Source organism: Herpailurus yagouaroundi, unplaced genomic scaffold (genome assembly GCF_014898765.1).
Source record: "Herpailurus yagouaroundi ecotype Mexico unplaced genomic scaffold, PumYag 67428, whole genome shotgun sequence".
NCBI lineage: Eukaryota > Metazoa > Chordata > Mammalia > Carnivora > Felidae > Herpailurus > Herpailurus yagouaroundi.
In genome coordinates, this window is record NW_024420241.1 from 389,799 (window position 1) to 413,341 (window position 23,543).

General features: G+C 36.8%; 1 protein-coding gene across 3 annotated transcripts in view; it reads right to left on the reverse strand.

Moving 5' to 3' along the window:
• Positions 1–23,543, reverse strand: part of ZC3H12B (zinc finger CCCH-type containing 12B) — a 341,768-nt gene that overhangs the window by 44,210 nt on the left and 274,015 nt on the right. For 2 of the 3 annotated variants that reach the window (XM_040467321.1, XM_040467323.1), the window contains exon 2: positions 11,689–12,453. In XM_040467321.1, coding sequence (XP_040323255.1) covers positions 11,689–12,302 — 614 coding nt within the window. In that variant the 5' untranslated portion in view covers positions 12,303–12,453. Of the gene's footprint in view, positions 1–11,688; positions 12,454–14,519; positions 14,704–23,543 lie in introns of those variants that run through there. The other variant, XM_040467322.1, reaches the window with a different exon arrangement.

Consider the following 23,543-nt stretch of genomic DNA (forward strand, 5'->3'; position numbering starts at 1 on the left):
CATCAGTTGATGGACATTTAGGCTCTTTCCATAATTTGGCTATTGTTGAAAGTGCTGCTATAAACGTTGGGGTACAAGTACCCTTATGCATCAGCACTCCTGTATCCCTTGGGTGAATTCCTAGCAGTGCTATTGCTGGGTCATTGGGTAGGTCTATTTTTAATTTTCTGAGGAACCTCCACACTGTTTTCCAGAGAGGCTGCACCAGTTTGCATTCCCACCAACAGTGCAAGAGGATTCCCGTTTCCACATCCTCGCCAGCATCTATAGTCTCCTGATTTGTTCATTTTAGCCACTCTGACTAGGGTGAGGTGGTATCTGAGCGTGGTTTTGATTTGTATTTCCCTGATGAGGAGCGATGTTGAGTATCTTTTCATGTGCCTGTTGGCCATCCGGATGTCTTCTTTAGAGAAGTGTCTATTCACTTCTGCCCATGTCTTCACTGGATTATTTGTTTTTCGGGTGTGGAGATTGGTGACTCTTTATAGATTTTGGATACTAGCCCTTTGTCTGATGTGTCATTTGCAAATATATTTTCCCATTCCGTTAGTAGCCTTTTAGTTTTGTGGATTGTTTCCTTTGCTGTGCAGAAGCTTTTTATCTTCATGAGGTCCCAGTAGTTCATTTTTGCTTTGAATTCCCTTGCGTTTGGGATGTGTCAAGTAAGAACTTGCTGCAGCTGAGGTCAGAGAGGTTTTTTCCTCCTTTCTCCTCTAGGGTTTTGATGGTTTCCTATCTCACATTCAGGTCCTTTATCCATTTTGAGTCTATTTTTGTGAATGGTGTAAGAAAATTGTCTAGTTTCATTCTTCTGCATGTTTATGTCCAGTTCTCCCAGCACCATTTGTTAAAGAGACTGTCTTTTTTCCATTGGCTATTCTTTCTTGCTTTGTCAAAGATTAGTGGCCATCCTTTTGTGGGTCTAGTTCTGGGGTTTCTATTCTATTCCATTGGTGTATATGTCTGTTTTTGTGCCAATACCGTGCTGTCTTGATGGTTACAGCTTTGTAGTAGAGGCTAAAGTCTGGGATTGTGATACCTCCTGCTTTGGTCTTCTTCAAAATTGCTTTGGCTATTCGGGGTCTTTTGTGGTTCCATACAAATTTTAGGATTCCTTGTTCTAGCTTTGAGAAGAAAGCTGGTGTCATTTTGATTAAGATTGCATTGAATGTGTAGATAGCTTTGGGTAGTATTGACATTTTAACAATTTTTATTCTTCCAATCCATGAGCACGGAATGTTTTTCCATTTCTTTATATCTTCTTCAATTTCCTTCATCAGCTTCCTATAGTTTTCAGCATACAGATCTTTTACATCTTTGGTTAGGTTTATTCCTAAGTATTTTATGCTTCTTGGTGCAATTGAGATACCAATTAATTTGGTATCCTATGACTTTGCTGAATTCATGTATCAGTTCTAGCAGACTTTTGGTGGCGTCTATAGGGTTTTCCGTGTATAATAACATGTCATGTGCAAAAAGTGACCTTGACTTCCTCTTTGCCATTTTTGATGCCTTTGATTTCCTTTTTTTGTCTGATTGCTGATGCTAGTACTTCCAACTCTGTGTTCAACAACAGCGGTGAGAGTGGACATCCCTGTCATGTTCCTGTTCTCAAGGGGAAAGCTCGCAATTTTTCCCCATTGAGGATATTAGCTGTGGGCTTTTCATAAATGGCTTTGATGATGTTTAATTATGTTCCTTCTATACTGACTTTATCAAAGGTTTTATTTAGAAAACATGCTGAATTTTGTCAAATGCTTTTTCTGCATTGATTGACAGGTTTTTATCTTTTCTTTTATTAATGCGATGTATCACATTGATTGATTTGCGAATGTTGTACCAGCCCTGCAGCCCAGGAATGATTCCCACTTGATCATGGTGAATAATTCTTTTTATATCCTGTTGAATTCGATTTACTAGTGTCTTATTGAGAATTTTTGCATCCATATTCATCAGGGATATTGGCCTGTAGTTCTCTTTTTTTACTGGGTCTCTGGTTTAGGAATCAAATTAATGCTGGCTTTGCAGAATGAGTCTGGAAGTTTTCCTTCCCTTTCTATTTTTTGGAATAGCTTGAGAAGGATAGGTATTATCTCTGCTTTAACTGTCTCGTAGAATTCCCCTGGGAAGCCATCTGGTCCTGGACTCTTATTTGTTGGGAGATTTTTGATAACTGATTCAATTTCTTCGCTGGTTATGGGTCTGTTCAAGCTTTCTATTTCTTCCTGTTTGAGTTTTGGAAATGTGTGGGTGTTTAGGAATTTGTCCACTTCTTTCAGGATGTCCAGTTTGTTGGCATATAATTTTTCATAGTATTCCCTGATAATTGCTTGTATCTCTGAGGGATTGATTGTAATCATTCCATTTTCATTCATGATTTTATCTATTTGGGTCATCTCCCTTTTCTTTTTGAGAAGCCTAGCTAGAGGTGTAACCTCTTTGTTTATTTTTTCAAAAAACCAACTCTTGGTTTCGTTGATCTGCTCTACAGTTTTTTTAGATTCTATGTTGTTTATTTCTGCTCTGATCTTTATTATTTCTCTTCTTCTGCTGGGTTTGGGATGTCTTTGCTGTTCTGCTTCTATTTCCTTTAGGTGTGCTGTTAGATTTTGTATTTTTTTGTTTGTTTGTTTGTTTGTTTCTTGAGATAGGCCTGGATTGCAATATATTTTCCTCTCAGGACTGCCTTTGCTGCATCCCAAAGCGTTTAGATTGTTGTATTTTCATTTTCATTTGTTTCCATTTTTTAAAAATTTCTTCTCTAATTGCCTGCTTGACACATTCATTCTTTAGTAGTGTGTTCTTTAACCTCCATGCTTTTGGACGTTTTCCAGACTTTTTCCTGTGGTTGATTTCAAGCTTCATAGCATTGTGGTCTGAAAGTGTGCATGGTATGATTTCAATTCTTTTATACTTAGGAAGGGCTGTTTTGTGACCCAGTATGTGATCTATCTTGGAGAATGTTCCATGTGCTCTCGAGAAGAAAGTATATTCTGTTGCTTTGGGATGCAGAGTTCTAAATAGATCTGTCAAGTCCATCTGATCCAGTTTATCAATCAGGTCCCTTGTTTCTTTATTGTTTCTGTGCCTAGATGATCTATCCATTGTTGTAAGTGGAGTATTAAAGTCCCCTGAAATTACCACATTCTTATCAATAAGGTTGCTTATATTTGTGATTAATTGTTTTACATATTTGTGGGCTCCCGTATTCGATGCATAGACATTTATAATTGTTAGTTCTTCCCAATGGATAGACCTGTGATTATTATATAATGCCCTTCTTCATCTCTTGTTACAGCCTTTAATTTAAAGTCTAGTTTGTCTGATATAAGTATGGCTACTCCAGCTTTCTTTTGACTTCCAGTAGCATGATAGATAGTTCTCCATCCCCTCACTCTCAATCTGAAGGTGTCCTCAGGTCTAAAATGAGTCTCATGTAGACAGAAAACAGATGGTCTTGTTTTTTTTTTCATCCATTCTGATACCTTATATCTTTTGGTTGGAGCATTTGGTCCATTTACATTCAGTGTCATTATAGAAAGATATGGATTTAGAGTCCTTGTGATATCTGTAGGTTTCATGCTTGTACTGATGTCTGGTACTTTGTCTCACAGAATCCCCCTTAGGATCTCTTGTAGGGCTGATTTCGTGGTGATCAAGTCCTTCAGTTTGTGTTTGTTTGGGAAGACCTTTATCTCTCCTTCTATTCTAAATGACAGACTTGCTGGATAAAGGATTCTTGGCCTTCGTATTTATTCCGTTCATCACATTGCAGTTTTCCTGTCATTCCTTTCTTGGCTGCCAAGTTTCAGTACATAGATCCGTCACTAGTCTTATCAGTCTCCCTTTATATGTTAGAGCATGTTTATCCCTGGCTGCTTTCAGAATTTTCTCTTTATCCTTGTATTTTGCCACTTTCACTAAGATATGTTGTGCAGAAGATCGATTCAAGTTACGTCTGAAGAGAGTTCTCATGCCTCTTTCATTTCAATGCCTTTTTCCTTCCCCAGATCAGGGAATTTCTCAGCTATGATTTGTTCAAGTACACCTTCAGACCCTTTCTCTCTCTCTTCCTCCTCTGGAATCCCAATTATGCGTATATTATTACGTTTTATCGCATCACTTAGTTCTCTAATTCTCCCCTCTTACTCCTGGAATTTTGTATCTCTCTTTTTCTCAGCTTCCTCTTTTTCCATAATTTTATCTTCTAATTCACCTATTCTCTCCTCTGCCTCTTTAATCCGAGCTGTGGTCACCTCCATTTGATTTTGCAGCTCATTTATAGCATTTTTTAGCTCCTCCTGACTGTTTCTTAATCCCTTGATCTCTGTAGCAATAGATTTTTGGCTGTCCTCTATACTTGTTTCAAGCCCAGTGATTAATTGTATGACTATTATTTTAAATTAAGTTTCTGTTACATTGCTTAAATCGTTTTTGATCAGTTCGTTAGCTGTCGCTACTTCCTGGAGTTTTTTTGAGGATAATTCTTCCATTTTGTCATTTTCGATAGTCACTGGAGTGGTGTGGAACTGTAGGCCTCTTCCTCTGTGCTGTCTGGAGTAACTTGCATTGGTGGGAGGGGCCGCAGTCAGACCTGATATCTTTCCCCAGCCCACCACTGGGGCCATAGTCAGACTGATGTGTACCTTATCTTCCCCTCTCCCGGGGGCAGGACTCATTGTGGAGTGGTGTGGTCCCTGTGTGAGCTACTTGCACACTGCCAGGCTTGTGGTGCTGCTTTGATGGAATCTGGCATATTGGCCGGGGTGGATCCACAAGGTGCACAGGGGCGGAATGGGTAGGGTTAGATCACTTTGCCTTTGGTGGTCGGCTTCTGGAGGCACCCTGTGGCACCGGGAGGGAGGCAGACCCATCAGAGGGATGGATCCACAGAAGCACAGCATTGGGTGTTTGCAAGGTGCAAGCAAGTTCTGTGATGGGAACTGGTTCCCTTTGGGATTTTAGCTGGGGGATGGGCGAGGGAGATGGTGTTTCCCAGTGCCTTTGTTCCCTGCCAAGCTGAGCTCTGTCTTCCCGGGCTCAACAACTCTCCCTCCCATTGTCCTCTAGCTCTCCCGCTTTTTGAGCATAGCTATTGAATTATAATATTCCAGATGTTAAGTCCCTCTGGCTGTCAGAACTCATGCAGTCTGGCCCCTCTGATTTTGTAAGCCAGACTCAGGGGCTCTGCCTTGCCGGGTGGGCTGTCCCTCCACTGCCCCGGCTCCCTGCCGCTAGTCTGTGTAGCACGCACCACCTCTCTGCTCTTCCTACCCTCTTCTATGGGCCTTTTGTCTAGGCTTGGCTCTGGAGAGTCCATCCTGCTAGTCTTCTGGTGTTTTTCTGGGGTATTTAGGCAGATGTTGGTGGAATCTAAGTGATCAGCAGGACACGGTGAGCCCAGTGTCCTCCTACACAGCCATCTTCCCCAGTCCTAAAGAGTTTAATGCTAAGTGAAATAAGTCAGAGAAAGACAAATACCATGGTTTCACTTAAATGGGAAAGTTAAGAAACAAAAAAAAAAAGAACAATGGAATAAAAAAAAAGTTATACAAACCAAGAAACAAACTCTTAACTATAGAGAACAGATGGTTACCAGAGGGAAGGTGGGGGGGGTGAAATAGGTGATGGGGATTATCAGATGCACTTGTCCTGATGAGCAATGGGTGATGCATGCAATTGTTGAATCACTATATTGTACACTTTAAATTAATATAACACTGTATGTTAACTATACGGGAATTTAAAAAATTAAAAAAAATAAAATAATAAAATAAAATAAAATAAAATAAAATAAAGGATTAATGATCTAAATAAAATACCTGAATCCATTAAATTCCTGAAAGAAAACATTGGCAGTAAACTCTTGATAGGCTTTAGCTATACTTTTATAGATCTGTCTTATTAGGTAAGAGAAACAAAACAAAAATAAATAATTGGGACTACATCAAACTGAAAAAAAAAACAATTATTCCACAGTGAAGGAAACTTTCAACAAAATAAAAATGTAACATACTGAATGGAAGAAGTTATTTGCAAATGATATATGTAATAAGTGGTTAATGTCCAAAATATATTAAAAAAACTCATAGAACTCAATGCCAAAAAAAACCCAAAAAATAATTTGATCACAAAATGACCTGAATAGACATTTTTTGAACAATATCCAGATGGCCAACAGAGGCCTAAACAAAATGCTCTACATCACTGGTCATCAAGGATATGCAAATCAAAACCACAATGAGATATCACTTCACACCAGTTAGAATGGCTAGTGTCTAAATGACAAGAAATATCAAGTGTTTATAAAGATGTAGAGAAGAAAAGAACTTGTGTACTATTTGTAGAAATGTAAATTGGGGCAACTACTATAGATAACGTATGGCAGTTTCTCAAAAAATTAAAATTAGAAATACCATAAAATCCAAAGTGACCGGCTTGCTCAGTAAGTTAAGAGTCTGACTCTGGATTATGGGTCAACTCATCATCTCATGGTTGGTAAGGTGGAGCTCTGCCTCAGGCTCCTGGCTGATAACATTGAGCCTGCTTGAGATTTTCTCTTTCTTCCTCTCTTTCTGCCCTTCCCTTATCCGTGCTGTCACTTTCTCTAAATAAATAAATAAATAAATAAATAAATAAATAACTTAAAGAAAAGAAAAGAAAAGAAAAGATAAAAAAAAGAAATACTATACAATCCAGTAATTCTATGTCTGGGTATTTACCCAAAGAAAATGAAAACACTAATTCAAAAAGACATGTGTACCCCTATGTTGATTGCAGCATTATTTACAACAAGCAAGACATGGAAATAATCTAGGTGTCCATCAAAAGATGAATGCATAAAGATGTGATACACACACACACACACAAACACACACACACACACACAGAATAAGAGACAGAGAGAGAGAGAGAGAGAGAGAGAGAGAGACTGGAATATAACTCAGCCATAAAAGAGTTAAATCTTGCTATTTGTGACAACATGGATGAACCAGAAGGTATTATGATAAATGAAATAAATAAGACAGAGAAAGATAAATACCATATGGTTTCACTTATATGCAAAATCTAAAGAAACATAACAAATGAATAAATAAAAAAAATAGAAACTGGCTGATAGAACAAATTGATGGTTTCTAGAGGGGTGGGTGGGTAGGGGATGGACAAAAGAAGTGAAGGGGATTAACAGTTACATATTCCAGTTATAAAATAACTAAGACATGAGAATATAATGTATAGCATAAAGAATATAGTGAATAATGTAACAACTTTGTAGGATGACAGATGGTAATTAGGCTTATTGTGGTGATCACTTCTCAATGTAAGTATCAAATCGTTATGTTGTACATATGAAACTAATACAATTAGTATGTCAATTATTCAATTAAATATCTTTCCTAATTTTAAGAGTAATATATATTTATAATGTAAAATGTGAAAAATGCAAAAAATATAAATTTTTCTTTACATTTTTATTGTTTTACTACCTTCCAGAGACAAACATTATTAATATTTTGATACATCTGTATTCTGGTATAAATTTGTAACATACTGAGAATTATAATGTTAAAAAATGTAAAATGTCTACAGCATGCCATTGAAAATATTCCATTGGAGCATTCCAGGAAGTGTACCAAATGTCCAGTAGGAATCAGAATTCAATTTCAACATTTATGAAGGTGGAAGTGATGTCCTACATAAGGGCCCAGTACACAAAGTTTAGTGCTCGATAAATATTTGAGAAATGCATAAAAGAAAAAAAATAGTGTAACATAGAATGATTCTTTTAAGATCACCTGTTATAGCCTAAAACCACAAAGCATTATTTTGCAATTTAAAAAGTAAGACCTAAAAGCCTATCTAAATGTAATCTAACAGTATAGACCTGCAAGTCATCAAGTGTCTCTTGGTGACAGTATATCTCACTTTGTTTTGTAAACTGGTTTAGATACGTATTATGATCCAGATTCCAAGCCAAATTCTGCCTAGCAGATTCATCACTGGCATCTCCTTCTGCCCTTTTTGTAGGGTTTAAGTATTTGGGTTTCTCTCAAACTTAAAGAATATGGCGGCATTTGCATTTGACATTCCTTAATTCCTCTGAAATAGATTTTTCTTTCCAAAGGAGGCAGCTCTCAGAATGAACATATATTTTAGGATCTTAGCATATTGATATATGCTATTCACCAGTGTGTGAATCACAGGTACACCACTACTGTAAATGTTAATGTTAGATGACAAGCAAAACATCATGAGTTCAATACAGGCTCATATAATATGCTGAAGAAAAATAGATGTTAATATGTAGTTTAAGAAGTATAAATCTCATGATAAAGTTACAGCTAAGCAATGGGGAAATAAACCAAATTTATATTAATAGCACTAACAAATTCATAAGCAGACTATGGCACTGAACTTTGACTATGTGAAATGTGACTGCAGAATAAATGGGACTCATCAGTAACTAACCTAGTCAGAAAAGGAAAGAGATGCTAACAAGGGCACAGCTGGCAATTTTAGAAAATCAGGGGTTCTACTACACACTATGTTTATATACTCCTAAAAATATGGTTGAGTGCTGCTTTTTTTTCTTTTTTCTTTATTTAAATTGTAAGACATCTTTAACTTTGCAAAGCAACTCCAACAAAAGACAAAATCTCATCTTCCTATCAGTATTACAGTTTGCTACTGGCATAGACTAGATATGCTGAAAAGAATTACCTTGGCAATTAATCTCTTCAGTATTCCTTAAAAAGCAAAAGAACAATACTACAGTGTCTTTTATAATCAGTAATCCTTCAAGTCGAAAGATAAGGAAGGTCTTATATCACCATGAAGCCAAAGTCTTCAACGAAGTCTTGGGCTCTTATCATCCCCACATCCAAAACACAAAATACTTAAAGAAGTGTAGGCCTTGGAAAACCAGTCCAATCTAAGGTGTTTGGGGTGGTCTAGTCTGGTAAGATATTGAGTTTGGCAGATCCCATGCCTCTTCCCTTCAAAAATTAGTTTATGCCTATTAGATCAGAGTAACCTTTGGCCTTTGAACATAGAAATCACCCTCTGCTTTTCACTGGCCCTTTGCATCATTCTGATTACTTTAGTATTGTGTACAAGCCATTTAACTTTCTTGTGACTATTCTTCTAGTTTTCCTTCAGTAAAACAGGGGAGAAGTGTAGCTTGCTTTACCCACCTTGTGATGAAGCTGTCATAATTAAAAGTTTGAAAAAGGAAATGTGTAAGGGTATTTCCTGCTACCAGGAGGAATACCAAATATTCTTAATAACACTAATAGTCACATATTATTGCATTTTACTGTCAAAAAAGCATTGAAGTCAGATTCAGGTTTTAATGCAAACATTGTCATTCATTACTTGTATAACCTTGGGCAGTTATTCAACCTCTCTGAACCTGAGTCTCCTCATGTGCAAAAATTAACCAAATTAGTCTGTTCTTGTAGACGTTTTAGCATGGATTAAATTACATATGTAAAACTACCTGGCACTTGCAGTGATGAACACTGGGTGTTGCATGTAAGTGATGAATCACTAAACTCTACATCTGAAACTAGTACTACACTCTATGCTAACTAACTGGAATTTAAATAAAAACTTTAAAAAAAAGAGAACAAACACATTTTTAAACACATATTTTTAAAAAAACATATTTTTAAAATTTAGTTTCATTTCATTTATTTGAAGCCAGAGGACTTAAGTTCAAATTCTCACTTTGCTACTTACTAGCTTTATCAAATGACCTCAAGAAAGCCATTTAACCTTTCTGAGCTCTGTTTTTCTCATCTGTAAAATAAAGTTGCTGTGAGGATTAAATAGAACTATATACTAAAATATACATCAAGATAGCCTGCTAAGTAACTCCTACATACAACAATGGTATCGTTGATAAGACTTGTCCTATTCCTGCTCCCTTTGTATCTCTATAGGAGCATCCAATAGTGTGCTACATACTGTGGGGAAAACAAGGGAAGAATAAAATAAGGCCCTTGTCCTCAAAGAGATTTGGATAATCAAATGAAAATCTTGCTAGTCTAAGGATTCTTACTTTTGTTCTGATTGTGTACAGTCTAAGACTCCGTTGAGTTCATCAAGGAATGATATACTCATAGGAAACAGGCTCTTGATTATCGGGAATTTTTAAGCCAGAGCTGAATGGCAATTCATTTTAGAAACAGAAGAAGGTTTTTATTTTGATGAAGTCTAAATAGTTCATTTATGCTTTTGAAAAATAAAAAAGAAGGAATTCCTAAAGATCTCTGACATGAATTAAAAAATTATGTGAGAAAATATGGAATAAAGCATGAAGGCACTCTTGGTTATGTATTACTTTCCTGTTGCTGCTATAACAAATTACCATATATTAAGTGTCTTAAAATAACACCAATTTATTTGTGTTTAGTTCAAGAAGTCAGAATTCTAAAATCAAAATGTTGACAAGGCTATGTTGTCTCTTCAGGAGAGAATCTCTTTCCTTGCCGTTTTCAGTTTCTGGAGGCTTCCCACATTCCTTGGCTCATGGCCTCTTTCTTACACCACCCATCCTCTTGTTTATGTCATTGCATCTCCTACTACCCATTAAAAAATAATTTTCTTTATTTAAATTTTTTGATGCTTATTTTTGAGAGAGAGAGAGAGAGAGAGAGAGAGAGAGAGACAGGGAGGGGCAGAAAGAGAGGGAGATACAGAATCCAAAGCAGACTCCAGGCTCTGAGATGTCAGGACAGAGCTTGATGCGGGGCTTGAACCCACTAAACATGAGATGATGACCTAAGCAAAAGTTGGACGATTAACTGACTGAACCACCCAGGCATCCCTCCTACAATTCATTCTTATCCTGTTGCCTCCCTTCCTTTTATAAGGACCTTTGTAATTACAGTGAGTCCACCTTGATAACCCAGGATAATCTTACCTATCTCAAATTCTTAACTTAATCATACCTGCAAAGTTCCTTTTACCATGTAAAATAACCTATTCACAGATTCCAGGGATTAGGATGTGGACATCTTTAGGGGGATATTACTCAACCTATCATAGTTATTATAGCTCAGAGATAATCATTGGGATTAAAAGAGCCGGGATGGTGTCAGTGAAGGCAGTGCATCTTGATAGGTATGAAGATAAGGACGAGGTTACTCCTAGGTTTGGGAATGACATGAACACAAGCAGCGGTGTAGAAATCATCATAATTTACATGGAGACTATGCAAAAGACTGAGCTACAACCAAATGGGAGGAGAGAAATGTCATATCAAGAAGCCAGGCAAAGGGATCCAAATTTGGTAGAATCGCAATTGGGAGTCACTCCAAGCTCCCAAGTAAGCCCCCAAGTGAAATTATAAAAACAGCATTCTCAGGATGATTGGTCTAGGCAAGCAGAGGTTGGAGAAGGTACCCCAGGAGGAACAAAGGCTGAATGATGTCTCTACTGAAGCATCACTGATGTCTCAGCTGCTTTCAGAGTACCTGAACACAAATGGCAACAATTCCAAGGGAGAGAGAAAAGGCCAAGGCAAGATCATTTTAGCCTCTCTCCACCTACAGGAGCATAAGCTGCAGACAACAGCCAAGAGCCTCCCATAGTGCTTTGCAAAGGGAGATGATTTTTATGAGCTCAGGGATGTTTTGTTTTGTTTTGTTTTGTTTTTAAAGATTGAAAATATGATATGCTTACCTCATTGCCACATTACTTCCATCTATGACAACTGGCCTCAAATTTTCACTGTTGTCTATTTCATCTTCAAGATACAGTTCAGGGCTTGCAATCTCTCTAGAGCTGGGACCTCTAGGTGCTAACAAACTCAAACTGGCCTGCCCTTCTGAATCGCCTTTGTTCCCAAGCCTGACGAGCTCTGCCAATACATCATTAATAAGTGATTCTGGGCCCAGCTTGTTCAATACTGATTGAATCTGTGCCTCTGCATAGCCCAGCTTTAGAGCAAAATCCATCTTGGCTTGGTATTCTTTTTCCAAGTCAAGCTTCCTATCCTGTAGAATGCTGCTCTGGGAGAAGCTTGGATGATCTAAGCAGGGTGATCTAAAGAGCTGACGGTGTGGCTTGGCGGGAATATCCTTCTTTTTCAACTGAGCATCCCCAGACCCGTAGCTATTGTCATTGTTACTGTTCTTAAGGCTCATCTGTTCAGGTTCATTCTCAGAGTTCATCCACTCTTCAGAATCAGCATTGCTCTGCTCCATCCTGTCCTGCTTAGATTGTTGTTTCTCTTCCTTGGAGGAACTCTTCTCCATTTTTGATGTCCCCACTGCAGCTGTGGCCGTCATCCCCATTCAGTGGGCAGTCTGAAGTCTAATCAGCTCTTTTTCTTTTTAGTCTGCTTGGAATCCACATACAGTTATATTCCTTTGTAGTAAAATGTGGTGGTAGTGATGGTGAAAGTCTTTGCCTGTTTGGTTTGGTATGTTCAGATGTTACCAGTCCCTACAAGTAAACACACATACCACAATCATGTTTAGTAACATTCTGGAAAGGCATTTAAGAATGCACAGGTTTCTTTTTAAGAAACTACACACTGTATGACATTTTGTTTTTGTACTTTAAATGATTGGACTCACCTTATAACAAAAAAAATATATACTCTAATTCTTTAATAATTATAGGCATAAAAATTTCAATGGTAGCAATTGTGCTATAATCACCCCCCATTCACACACAAAATAAATCACACTAAAGTTAATTTATTATCACAACTTTGTGAAAGGCAAACATGGCATTTCAACAAGGTGCAGGAATATATACATCCTTAAAAGGACTTTCTCTTCTCCTTTCTGAGAGATTTCCAGATTTCACACTAGATCCCTCTTGCTAAAGTGCAGTTCCATTCCTGAAAAGCACAACATCTCTAGCACCATTCATTGCAACAGATCAGAGACTCTATCTACTAGGGAGACTAGAAAACCATTAAAATTGCTTTCAAGAAATTGAAGTAGGTAAAAGGTGATAAGTAGGTAGATGCACTCCAGATTTTTTTTTAAATTTTTTTTCAACGTTTCATTCATTTTTGGGACAGAGAGAGACAGAGCATGAACGGGGGAGGGGCAGAGAGAGAGGGAGACACAGATTCGGAAACAGGCTCCAGGCTCTGAGCCATCAGCCCAGAGCCCGACGCGGGGCTCGAACTCCCGGACCGCGAGATCGTGACCTGGCTGAAGTCGGACGCCCAACCGACTGCGCCACCCAGGCGCCCCTCCAGATTTTTTTAAAGGGTCTGTGTACACTTATGAATTGTATCTGCAGCCTATTTCATTTATTGTAATTGAATTTATTGTATTGTAAAAAGTCAGTTTGCACAATAAACCAAAACATTTAAAAATAATATCTGTTACCGAAGAGAATTAAGGACAATTTTATTTCTGAACTCCTCCTCTCACCTACCTCAATTATCCCCACAAGTTTGAGTTCTAACTTAGGCAAGGTGTTTTTTCTCAGTCTGAGTCTTGGTTTCCTCAAATATAGAATGAGAACACTGATACTTACCTCACAGGGTAAAGATTATGTAAGATGAGTAAGGAAAGTGCTTAGAAAAGTGAACAGAACACAGTAGGTTCTCAATATATGTAAAGGGTGCAACAGACACCATCAAAGGATTTTTGTTGTTGCTGTTGTTTTAAGGGAGGCTGTCAATAAGGCAAGGTAGTAGATGTGTGAGCACTGAAAAGCTCTTCAGGTAGCAGCAGTTCACTAATCTAAAACAAGACTATTTGTGTAACCAATGTACTAGGGTTACACTTTAGTTACACTTTAGTACTGTTTATACAAACAGGAAGAAGGCACTAATAGTTCTATCTAAGAATAATACGGATAGCTGCATGTTTGCTTTAAGAAAGTCACATTTGGAAATTTTATATGCACACAGAATTGCCATCTCAGAACTGACATTCAGGCAGCATGTGACTTCTATAATGATTACACTACCTCTTGTGTCTTAAAAAATTTCCCTTAATGAATTAGCCAATACATAGACATCCATTTCACTTTCACTTCTCCATTAATCTGTTATTTGAACTTTGAAGTCTATTTCCTTTAAAATTCCATTTTATTATCTGACTTATATCTTATTCTTTTCAAAATAATTTCTACTGCACATAAGATATTGAGATTTTTGCCACATAGGACATTGAGATTTTCATTTTGCATTTATTTAAATCTCAAAAGTCACTTAAAAACAACTGTTTATAAGATCAACTGTATATTTTATTGGCAAATGAGAGGTACCTATAGATCAGTTTGACTATTCCTAGCTAATGAACTATAGAATTTCTCCCCCTTTTCTATTATCTTATATTTTGCTTTGTCCAAGTTAACATTGATGTGAGCACATTTACCAAGTTCATGTACATATACAATAGCAAATTTAAGCTCAAGGAAAATCTCACAGCACAAAAAATCCTCACTGCAATTATTAGTTTTTATTATGAAAATTTTCTACTCAAATAACATAAAGCAGAAGAGAAATAAATGACTTAGCAAACATAAATTTGATTTACCTTTCAAAGTCTTAAGCAAGAAGATTTTTAAGAAAAATATTGATTGTCCTTAAACCTGCGCATGTGTGGTGTCATGTGTTTTTTTTGTTTGTTTTCTTGAATAACAGAAACTTCTTGAGGCAAAGATGTAAATAACATTTTTCATTCAAAAGAACAGTCATTGAGTGCCAGACACTGAAATAAGCCCTAGGTCTAGGAAAAAAACAAAACAAAAAAATAGAATTTATCCTGTCCTCAAAGAACTCGTAAGCTAATAAAGATTGGCTATACATGGCTCTAGGAAGTGTTAAAAACAATTCTATATAATATGATTACTGGGATACTTTTGAGAATAAAAAGAACATTACTAATAATTATGTCAGAACATTAGGCATAAATTAGGTATATCCAAGGCAAACCTGAATACATGGCTGAACCTTCAAGTTACTTGAAAATTTCCATTGACATACTAAGGAGGAAATGTTAAATTCTGTCAGTGGAGTCAGAGATAGGGGTGATGGTTATAGTGATTAGGAAAAAATTCAAGAAGTATATAATATTTGAAGTAATTTTCTGACTAATAATTAATAAACATTCACTTAGTGTTGACTATGTGCCAGGAAACAGGAGCTGGGGATATAAAAAAAAAGACATGGATTCTGATCTCAATGTTCTTACAGTGGTGATGGTGGGAAGTGGAGATAGATAATAATAAAATACTTATATAATTTATACTTACAAACTGTGATAAGTGAATAAATGTTAATAATATAAGGAGTTATCAGTTGAAACTTAAAGGAAAGAGTAACAATTTTCTTGGCAGGAAAGAGTTTTTAAAATTATAAATGTATAAACATTAATATGACATTGTACCTTTGTCAACACCTAATGCCTAATATTACTGGTGACGAGTGATAAATGAAAGCATTGAGGATGGCTAAAGGAAAATGGTTACTTTTGCCCCAAAATGAAAGTAAGTAGGGAAAAAATTTCAAAGATAAGGTTCTAGCTGCTACTTATTAAAGGTGTTGAAAAGATTATTTTTTATTGTTATTAATTGAAAAATTTACAAATGAATGCATTAAAGAATGACATACTTTTGAAAATCTTACTAGTCAGATGAACTTGTAGGACTGGATATAGTTTGTTTTAAGAAGTCAAGAACTTTGACACCAGATAACAACATGTTACAAGTACAGAGTTTGCCTATAGTTTACTCAAAAATATGATTAAGCAAATGACTGCAAAGTTGCATTTTAATCTAAAAAGAGTAGACAAATATATGCAGGCAAAAATTGCCAACATTGACCTTAATGAATTACCAAGAAGAAAAAAAAGTCTTCTTCCCATTCAGTCTGCTACTCTACTTTCTTCATTCATCTCCTCCTTCCCATCTTTTTATCATGAAATAAAGTTTATTTCTATTGCATTCAGGTAAAGCAATTTCCCAAGATAAATATTCAAGTTGTACTACAAACTCCATCTTTTCCAAAATCTGCCAAACAACACCATGTATGGAGACAGAAACATCTTGCCATGTCTACAGAGCCAAAACCACTGGACATGTGCAAAAAAGCTCAATAGCCGTGTAGGACAGAGCTGTCCAAGCAATAGCCAAGTCAAGAAGAAAATATTAAATTCTAAATGATCTACATGTGGCTAAGCCACTTTATTATTATTTTTTACATATAATTTATTGTCAAGTTAGCTAATATACAGTGTACAGTGTGCTCTTGTTTTTGGGGATAGATTCCCGTGATTAATCACTTATGTACAATACGCAGTGCTCATCCCAACAAGTGCCCTCCTCAATGCCTATCACCCATTTTCCCCTCTCCCCCACCCCCAATCAATCCTCAGTTCGTTCTCTGTATTTAAGAGTCTCTTATGGTTTGCCTCCCTTTCTGTTTAAAACTATTTTTCCCCTTTCATTCCCCCATGGTCTTCTGTTAAGTTTCTCAAGTTCCACATATGAGTGGGTGGGAATGCAAACTGGCCCAGCCTCTCTGGAAAACAGTGTGAAGTTTCCTCAAAAAATCAAACATAGAAATAACATATTACCCAGCAATAGCACTACTAGGAATTTATCCAAAGGATACAGGAGTGCTGATTCATACACACAACTTAGCCTTATGCCTAAGGGAGCTAGAAAAGTGGCAGCAAGTAAAGCCAAAAGCCAGCATAAGGAAAATAATAAAGCTTAGTGCAGAAATAAACAGTACAGGAACAAAAGAAATAGAACAGATCAATGAAACTAAGAGCTGGCCATAGAAACACCCAAATAGGTAAAATAATGAATGAAAGAGGAGAGATCACAACCAACACCACAGTAATACAAAGAATTATTATACAATTCTATGAAAAATTATATGAAAACAAACTGGCCATTCTGGAAGAAATGGGTAAATTCCTAGACACTCACTACCAAAACTCAAATAGGAAGAAATAGGAAATTTGAATATGCCCATAACCAGAAAAGAAATTGAATTAGTTATCAAAAATCTCCCAACAAATAATACTCTTGGGCCAGGTGGCTTCCCAGGGAAATTCTACCAGACATTAAAAGAAGAGGTAATACCTATTCTTCTCAAACTGTTTCAAAAAATAGAAATGGACGGGGCGCCTGGGTGGCGCAGTCGGTTAAGCGTCTGACTTCAGCCAGGTCACGATCTCGCGGTCTGTGAGTTCGAGCCCCGCGTCGGGCTCTGGGCTGATGGCTCAGAGCCTGGAGCCTGTTTCCGATTCTGTGTCTCCCTCTCTCTCTGCCCCTCCCCCGTTCATGCTCTGTCTCTCTCTGTCCCAAAAATAAATAAACGTTGAAAAAAAATTAAAAAAAAATAGAAATGGAAGGAAAGCTTCCAAACTCATTCTATGAAGCCAGCATTACCTTGATTTCAAAACCAGACAAAGAATCCAATAAAAAGGAGAATAATAGGCCAATATCCCTGATAAACCTGGGTGAAAAATTCTCAACAGGATACTAGCAAATTGAACTCAACAGTACATTAAAAGAATTTTTATTATGATCAACTGGGATTTATTCCTTGGCTGCATGTCTGATTCAATATTCACAAATCAATCAATGTGAGAGAACATATTAATAAAAAAAGGATGAGAACAATATGATCCTTTCAATATGTACAGAAAAAGCATCTGACAAAACACAGCATCCTTTCTTGATAAAAAAAAAGAAAGTAGGTATAGAAGGAAAATACTTCAACATCATAAAAGCCGTATATGAAAGGCCCATAGCTAATATCTTCAATGGGGAAAAATTGAGAGATTTCCCCTTAAGGTCGGGAGCATGACAAGGATGTACATTCTCCCCACTATTATTCAACAAAGTACTGGAAGTCCTAGCCTGAAAACTCAGACAACAAAAAGATTTTTAAAAAGGCATCAAATTCAACAAGGAAAAAGTCAAACTTTCACTCTTCATGGATTACATGATACTCTACATGGAAAACCTGGAGGACTCTGCCAAAAACTGCAAGCTCTGATGCATGAATTCAGCAGTCTTGGGATATAAAATCAACATACAGAAATTGGTTGCATTTCCACCAATGATGAAATGGCAGAAAGAGAAATCAAGGAGTCAATCCCATTTACCATCGGACCAAAGCCATAAGATACCTAGGAATAAACCTAATCAAAGAGGGAAAAGATCTGTACTTTGAAAACTGTAGAAAGCTTATGAAAAAAATTGAACAAGTTAAAAAGAAATGGAAAAACATTCCGTGCTCATGAATTTAAAGAAGAAATACCATTAAAATATCTATACTACCCAAGCCAATCCATACATTAAATGCAATCCCTATCAAAATCCCTATTATCACCAGCATTCTTCACAGAGGTAGAACAAACAATCCCAAAATTTGTATGCAACCAGAAAAGACCCTGAATAGCTAAATAAATGATGAAAAAGAAAACAAAAGCTGAAGGCTCACAATTTTGAACTTTAAGCTATATTACAAAGCTGTAGTCATCAAAATAGTATGGTACTGGCACAAAAACAGACACATAGATCAATGGAACAGCATAGAGAACCCATTATAGTTTTGATTTGCATTTCCCTGATTATGGATGATATTGAGCATCTTTTTGTGTCTTTTCTTCCATGGACTTTTTTTTTTATTTATTCTTTTAATTCCTGGTTTACTCACTCATTATTTAGTAGTATGTTATTTAAACTCCATATATTTATGCTCTTTTCAGAATTTGTGTTGTTTATTTCTAGTTTCATAGTTTTGGGGTCAGAAAAAATGCATGGTATTACTTTGCTCTTCTTAAATTTGTTGAAATTTGTTTTGTGGGGAAAAATGTGATCTGTTCTGGAGAATGTTCTGTGTGCACTTGAAAAGATTGTGTATTCTTCTGTTTTATGATGGAATGTTCTGAATGTTTCTGTTAAATTCAGTTGCCAGTGTGCCATTCAAAGCCATTGTTTCCTTGTTGATTTTCTGTTAACATAATGTATCCATTGATGTAAATGGGGTGTTAAAATCTCCTACTATTATTGTATTATTATCCATTAGTTTCTTTATGTTTGTTATTAACTGTTTTATGCATTTGGGCACTCCTATGTTGAGTGCATATATAATTAAAATTTTTATATCTTCTTGTTGGATTTTCCATTTTATTATTATATAGTGTACTTCTTTGTCTCTTGTTACACTTTTTATTTCAAGTCTATTTTGATTTATATGAGTCTTACTACTCTGGCTTTCTTTTGACACCCATCTGCATGATAGACATTTTTCAACCCCTCATTACCAATGTGCAGGTGCTTTTAGGTCTAAATTGAATCTCTTGTAGGCAGCATAAATAGGCCTGTTTTTATCCATTTTCTCACCCTATGTCTTTTGATTGGAGTATTTAATCCATTTACATTTAAAGTATTTTTTAAATTTTATTTATTTTGAGAGAGCAAGCTAGCAGGGAGGGGCAGAGGGGGGGGAGAGAGAGAGAATCCCAAACAGGATCCACACCATCAGCACAGAGCCCAATGTGGGGTTCGAACCCATAAACTGAGCCAAGGTCAAGAGCTGAATGCTCAACCAACTGAGCCACCCAGGCGCCCTTTAAAGCAATTGATAGATATGTATTTATCGCCATTTTGTTTCTTGTTCTGTGTGTTTTTTTAAATATTTTCACTGATCCTTTCTTGTCTTTCTTGTTTTGCTGATTTTCCTTAGTGACATGTTTGGATTCTTTCTCTTAATCTTTGCACATTGATTAGTGGTTTCTGGTATATGGTTACCATTAGATTTGTATATATCCTCTTCTGAATATAGTTGTCTATATTAAGTTGGTGGTCATTTAAGTTTGAATCCTTTCTTCTCCTCTCCTCTCCATGTTTTAGGTATATATCATTATCTATTATATCTTTTTATATCATTTTATTTTGTGAATTCCTTGACTGATTTTTTACAGAAATATTTATTTTACCACTTCTGCATTTCTTACCTTTATACTGTCATTTTTGGTGTCTCCTTTACATTCATGGTACCCTTTAATATTTCTTGCAGGGCTGGTTTAATGGTCACAAATGCCTCAGCTTTGGCTTATCTGGGAAACTCTAGATCTCTCCTATTTTGAAGGAGAGAGTATTCCTTCCTGGATAGAGTATTTCTGGCTGCAGATTATTTTCCCCATTCATCACTTTGAATATATCATGCTACACCCCTCCCCCCTTCTGGCTTGCCAAATTTCTGTTGAAAAATCTGTTGACATTATGGATTTTTCCTTGTAATTTACTGACTTCATTTGTCTCAATACTTTTGGGATTTTTCTTTATCACTATATCACTAAGACAGTATGTTTTAGTGTGTGTCTGCTTTTGTTGATTTTGATGGGAGTTCTCTGTGCATACTTGATCTGATATCTGTTTTCTTCCCCAGTTTAGGCAAGTTTTCAGCTATTCTTTCTTGAAATAAATTTTCTGCCTCTTTTTCTCTCTCCTTCTTCTTCTTGTTTGGAACACCTATAATACAAATGCTATTACATCTTATGGAATCATTGAGTTCCCTAAGTCTACTCTCATTTTGCATAATTGTTTTTTTTCTCTTTTGCTCAACTTAGTTTCCATTACCTTGTCTTGTAAGTCACTAATTTGTTCCTCTGCTTCTATCTTGCCACCATTTCCTTCAAGCTTGTTTCTGATTTCTTTCCATCAAGCTTGTTTCTCACATGAGATCTGTGTTAAGGACCTCACTCATGTTTTCCACTCTGTTCTCAAATCCAGTGAGTATCCTTATGAGCATTGTTTTAAATTCTCTATTAAGCATGTTACTTATATCTGTTCCTCTTAGATCTTTGGCTATCACTTCGTCCTGCTCTTTTATTTGGGATAAATTTCTCTGTCTCCTCATTTTGTCTGTTTCTCTGTGTTTGTTTTTTGTGTTAAGAAAGTCACCTATGTCTTGTGCTCTTGAAAGTAGTGACTTTTTGAAGAGGAGGTCTTGGAGTGCCCAGCACCGCGGTGTCCCCTGTTCACCAGAACTTGGCACTTTAGGAGAGTATCCTATGTGTGTTGTGTGTGCCCTGGTCTTGTGTCTGAGTCAAGCTTTCATTTCAGTGTAGTTGTCTGCACTGACTTCGTTGTGGGCTGTGTTTGCTGTCTGTAATATTAGTGGGACCCAAGCAGGCCATTTCTGAGGTGGCATTCCTACTGGGGAAATTGAGAGTGGGGCAGTGGAGTTAGCAAAATTTGCATTGGGATTCTAGTCTTATTCTGGACACTCTGAAGTGCTGCAGCAGCCAAGAGCTACATGCCGGGGTTGTCTGTGGATTGAGCCTGGGTGTACCACTTGACAACTGCAAGGCATAGCTGGGCACAATGTGTGGGGCTGTTGGTGCCACATGGCTGTGTGCAGCATGGCAGCTGAGTGTGGAGTGCCTCAGCAGGTATGTACCCAATGTCTGGACATGGTTCACATCAACAACTGTGCTCCAGGTTTCTGAGTGTGGCATACAACAGTGGCTGGTGGTTCATGGCTGGGTGCTTCACTGTGGTTTGGCAGGTGTGGGTGACAACTGCATCTGGTTATTGGGCAGCGCACACACACAGCTTTAACAAGATTTGCCCTGAGCCCTACATCAAGGCTATAGTTGTCTCTGTAGCTTCACCTCCCACAGGTTGTTCTGTGTTTATTTTGTGGGAGTAAAATGATGTCTGCCATCTCCCTCAGTTTCAAAGTAGTCCTCCAAATGCTCCAAAATCAGTATGAAAAAATTTATCTCCCATTTACCCTTAGCGTTGTGTAAGCTTCTGTTTTTATGTTGCGTCTCTGTGCAGGCAGTCTCTTTAAGAGTGGCTACCTAGCTATCACTAACCCTCCAGGCTCACCCAATATTGAGTCAGCTGACTTCTAAGGATCCAGGTTCCAAGTTCCACTCGTTACACTAATGGAATTCTGCACTTCTGATTTTTCAAAGCCAATCTGTATGGGGGTTAGTATTCCCTGTGTGCACTCCCTGTGCAAGAGCCTGTTTCTCTGCTTTCTCTGCACATGCAACTCCCTCCCTCCTGTAGACAGCCTCTCTCCATCTTTCTGGCCTTTCTAACCTTTAAGATGCAGTTTCTCTTCTATATTTAGTTGTGGAGTTTGTTCTGCCAGTCTTCACATCACACTCTGGTTTATTTACTTGGATGTGGATGATACCCAGTTGTAACCATGGTCCTTCTACTCTGCCATCATACCAAGCTCCTTCTTGAATTTGTGTGTGTGTGTGTGTGTGTGTGTGAGACATTGTGTAGTCATCTCACCTATGAATGTTTTCTAACCTGGAAAATGTGGACATTCTTATCTGTCTGCTGAGAGGAATGGTATGGATCAAACAAGAAGATGGGTGTTGAAAGCATGTCATAAATTTATATTTGTATAAATGTAAGATATTGTTACACTTGGTTATAGCAAAGAGGTATAAAACACTTATGAAAAACAGCAATAACAGGAGTAGAATGAAAGTCAGGAAAAAATAAGTGTACCAACTGTACTAAGATCAGTTGTGATCTTGGGCAAATTGTATTATGTTTCTGAGCCAGTTTACTTGTAAAATGAGAAAGATGAGAGTACATATTTCATAAGGTTTTATAAAGATTAAATGCAAAACAGATTTGAAAGCTGTTTATAAGCTGTAAAGTTCTATATTAGTCATCCATCTCACCTATTTTCATATCCTTAAATATGGTATGTTGCTTCACTGTCAACTATACTGTTGAAATATAATGTCAAAGTAGTATTTCTCTTGGGCTCGTGTTCCTATCTTATCCAGACATTGCCATTAGAAAAATAACCAAAAGCTGTTTTTTCATATTATAAAGTCAATTTGCCAATTCAGATATTTGAAGTTAGGAAGTTATAATTTTTTTGTTTTACTTTTTATCTGCATACTATGTGCCCAATACTGCTCTGGTTACTGAGGGATATAAAACAAATATTACATTGTCCCAATAAGGTGCTTACATTCTAGTAGGTAAGACAAACATGTAAATAAATGGTTATAGAACAATACAATATGCTTTCATAAAGTTGTCTATAAATGATAAGGGAATACCAAGGAGAGAATAAGTAGTTCTGATATCTGAGGCAAGGGAAGTAAAATTTGAGCTTGTGTTGAGTATTCATCAGGGAAAAGGAAAAAAAATGGTGGAAGACTCACTGGGCTGATGGAATAGCATATGAATGGACATAAAGATTAAATACATCATAGAGTGGTCAAGACCAATGAGTAATGCTTTTCACATTCAGGATTCTCTCCCCTCTACCTTTCCAATTTCTCTTCCTCCCTCATTGTTACACTTCTGCCTCTAGACTGTGAGCTCCACAAAAGTCAAGAATCATTCACAGTCATTGTATTTCTGCTTCCCTAATCCCAACACTTTGAATATTGCTACATATGTGCTATATTTTCAATAAATATTTTATTAAAATGCTTCATCTTTGTACTGTTGTTGCCTTTGACACACTCATAGATGCCTGCAGTCATGTTCAGCTTATCAAAGTTATAAAGATTATTTAACTTTACATAAATATTGAGTAT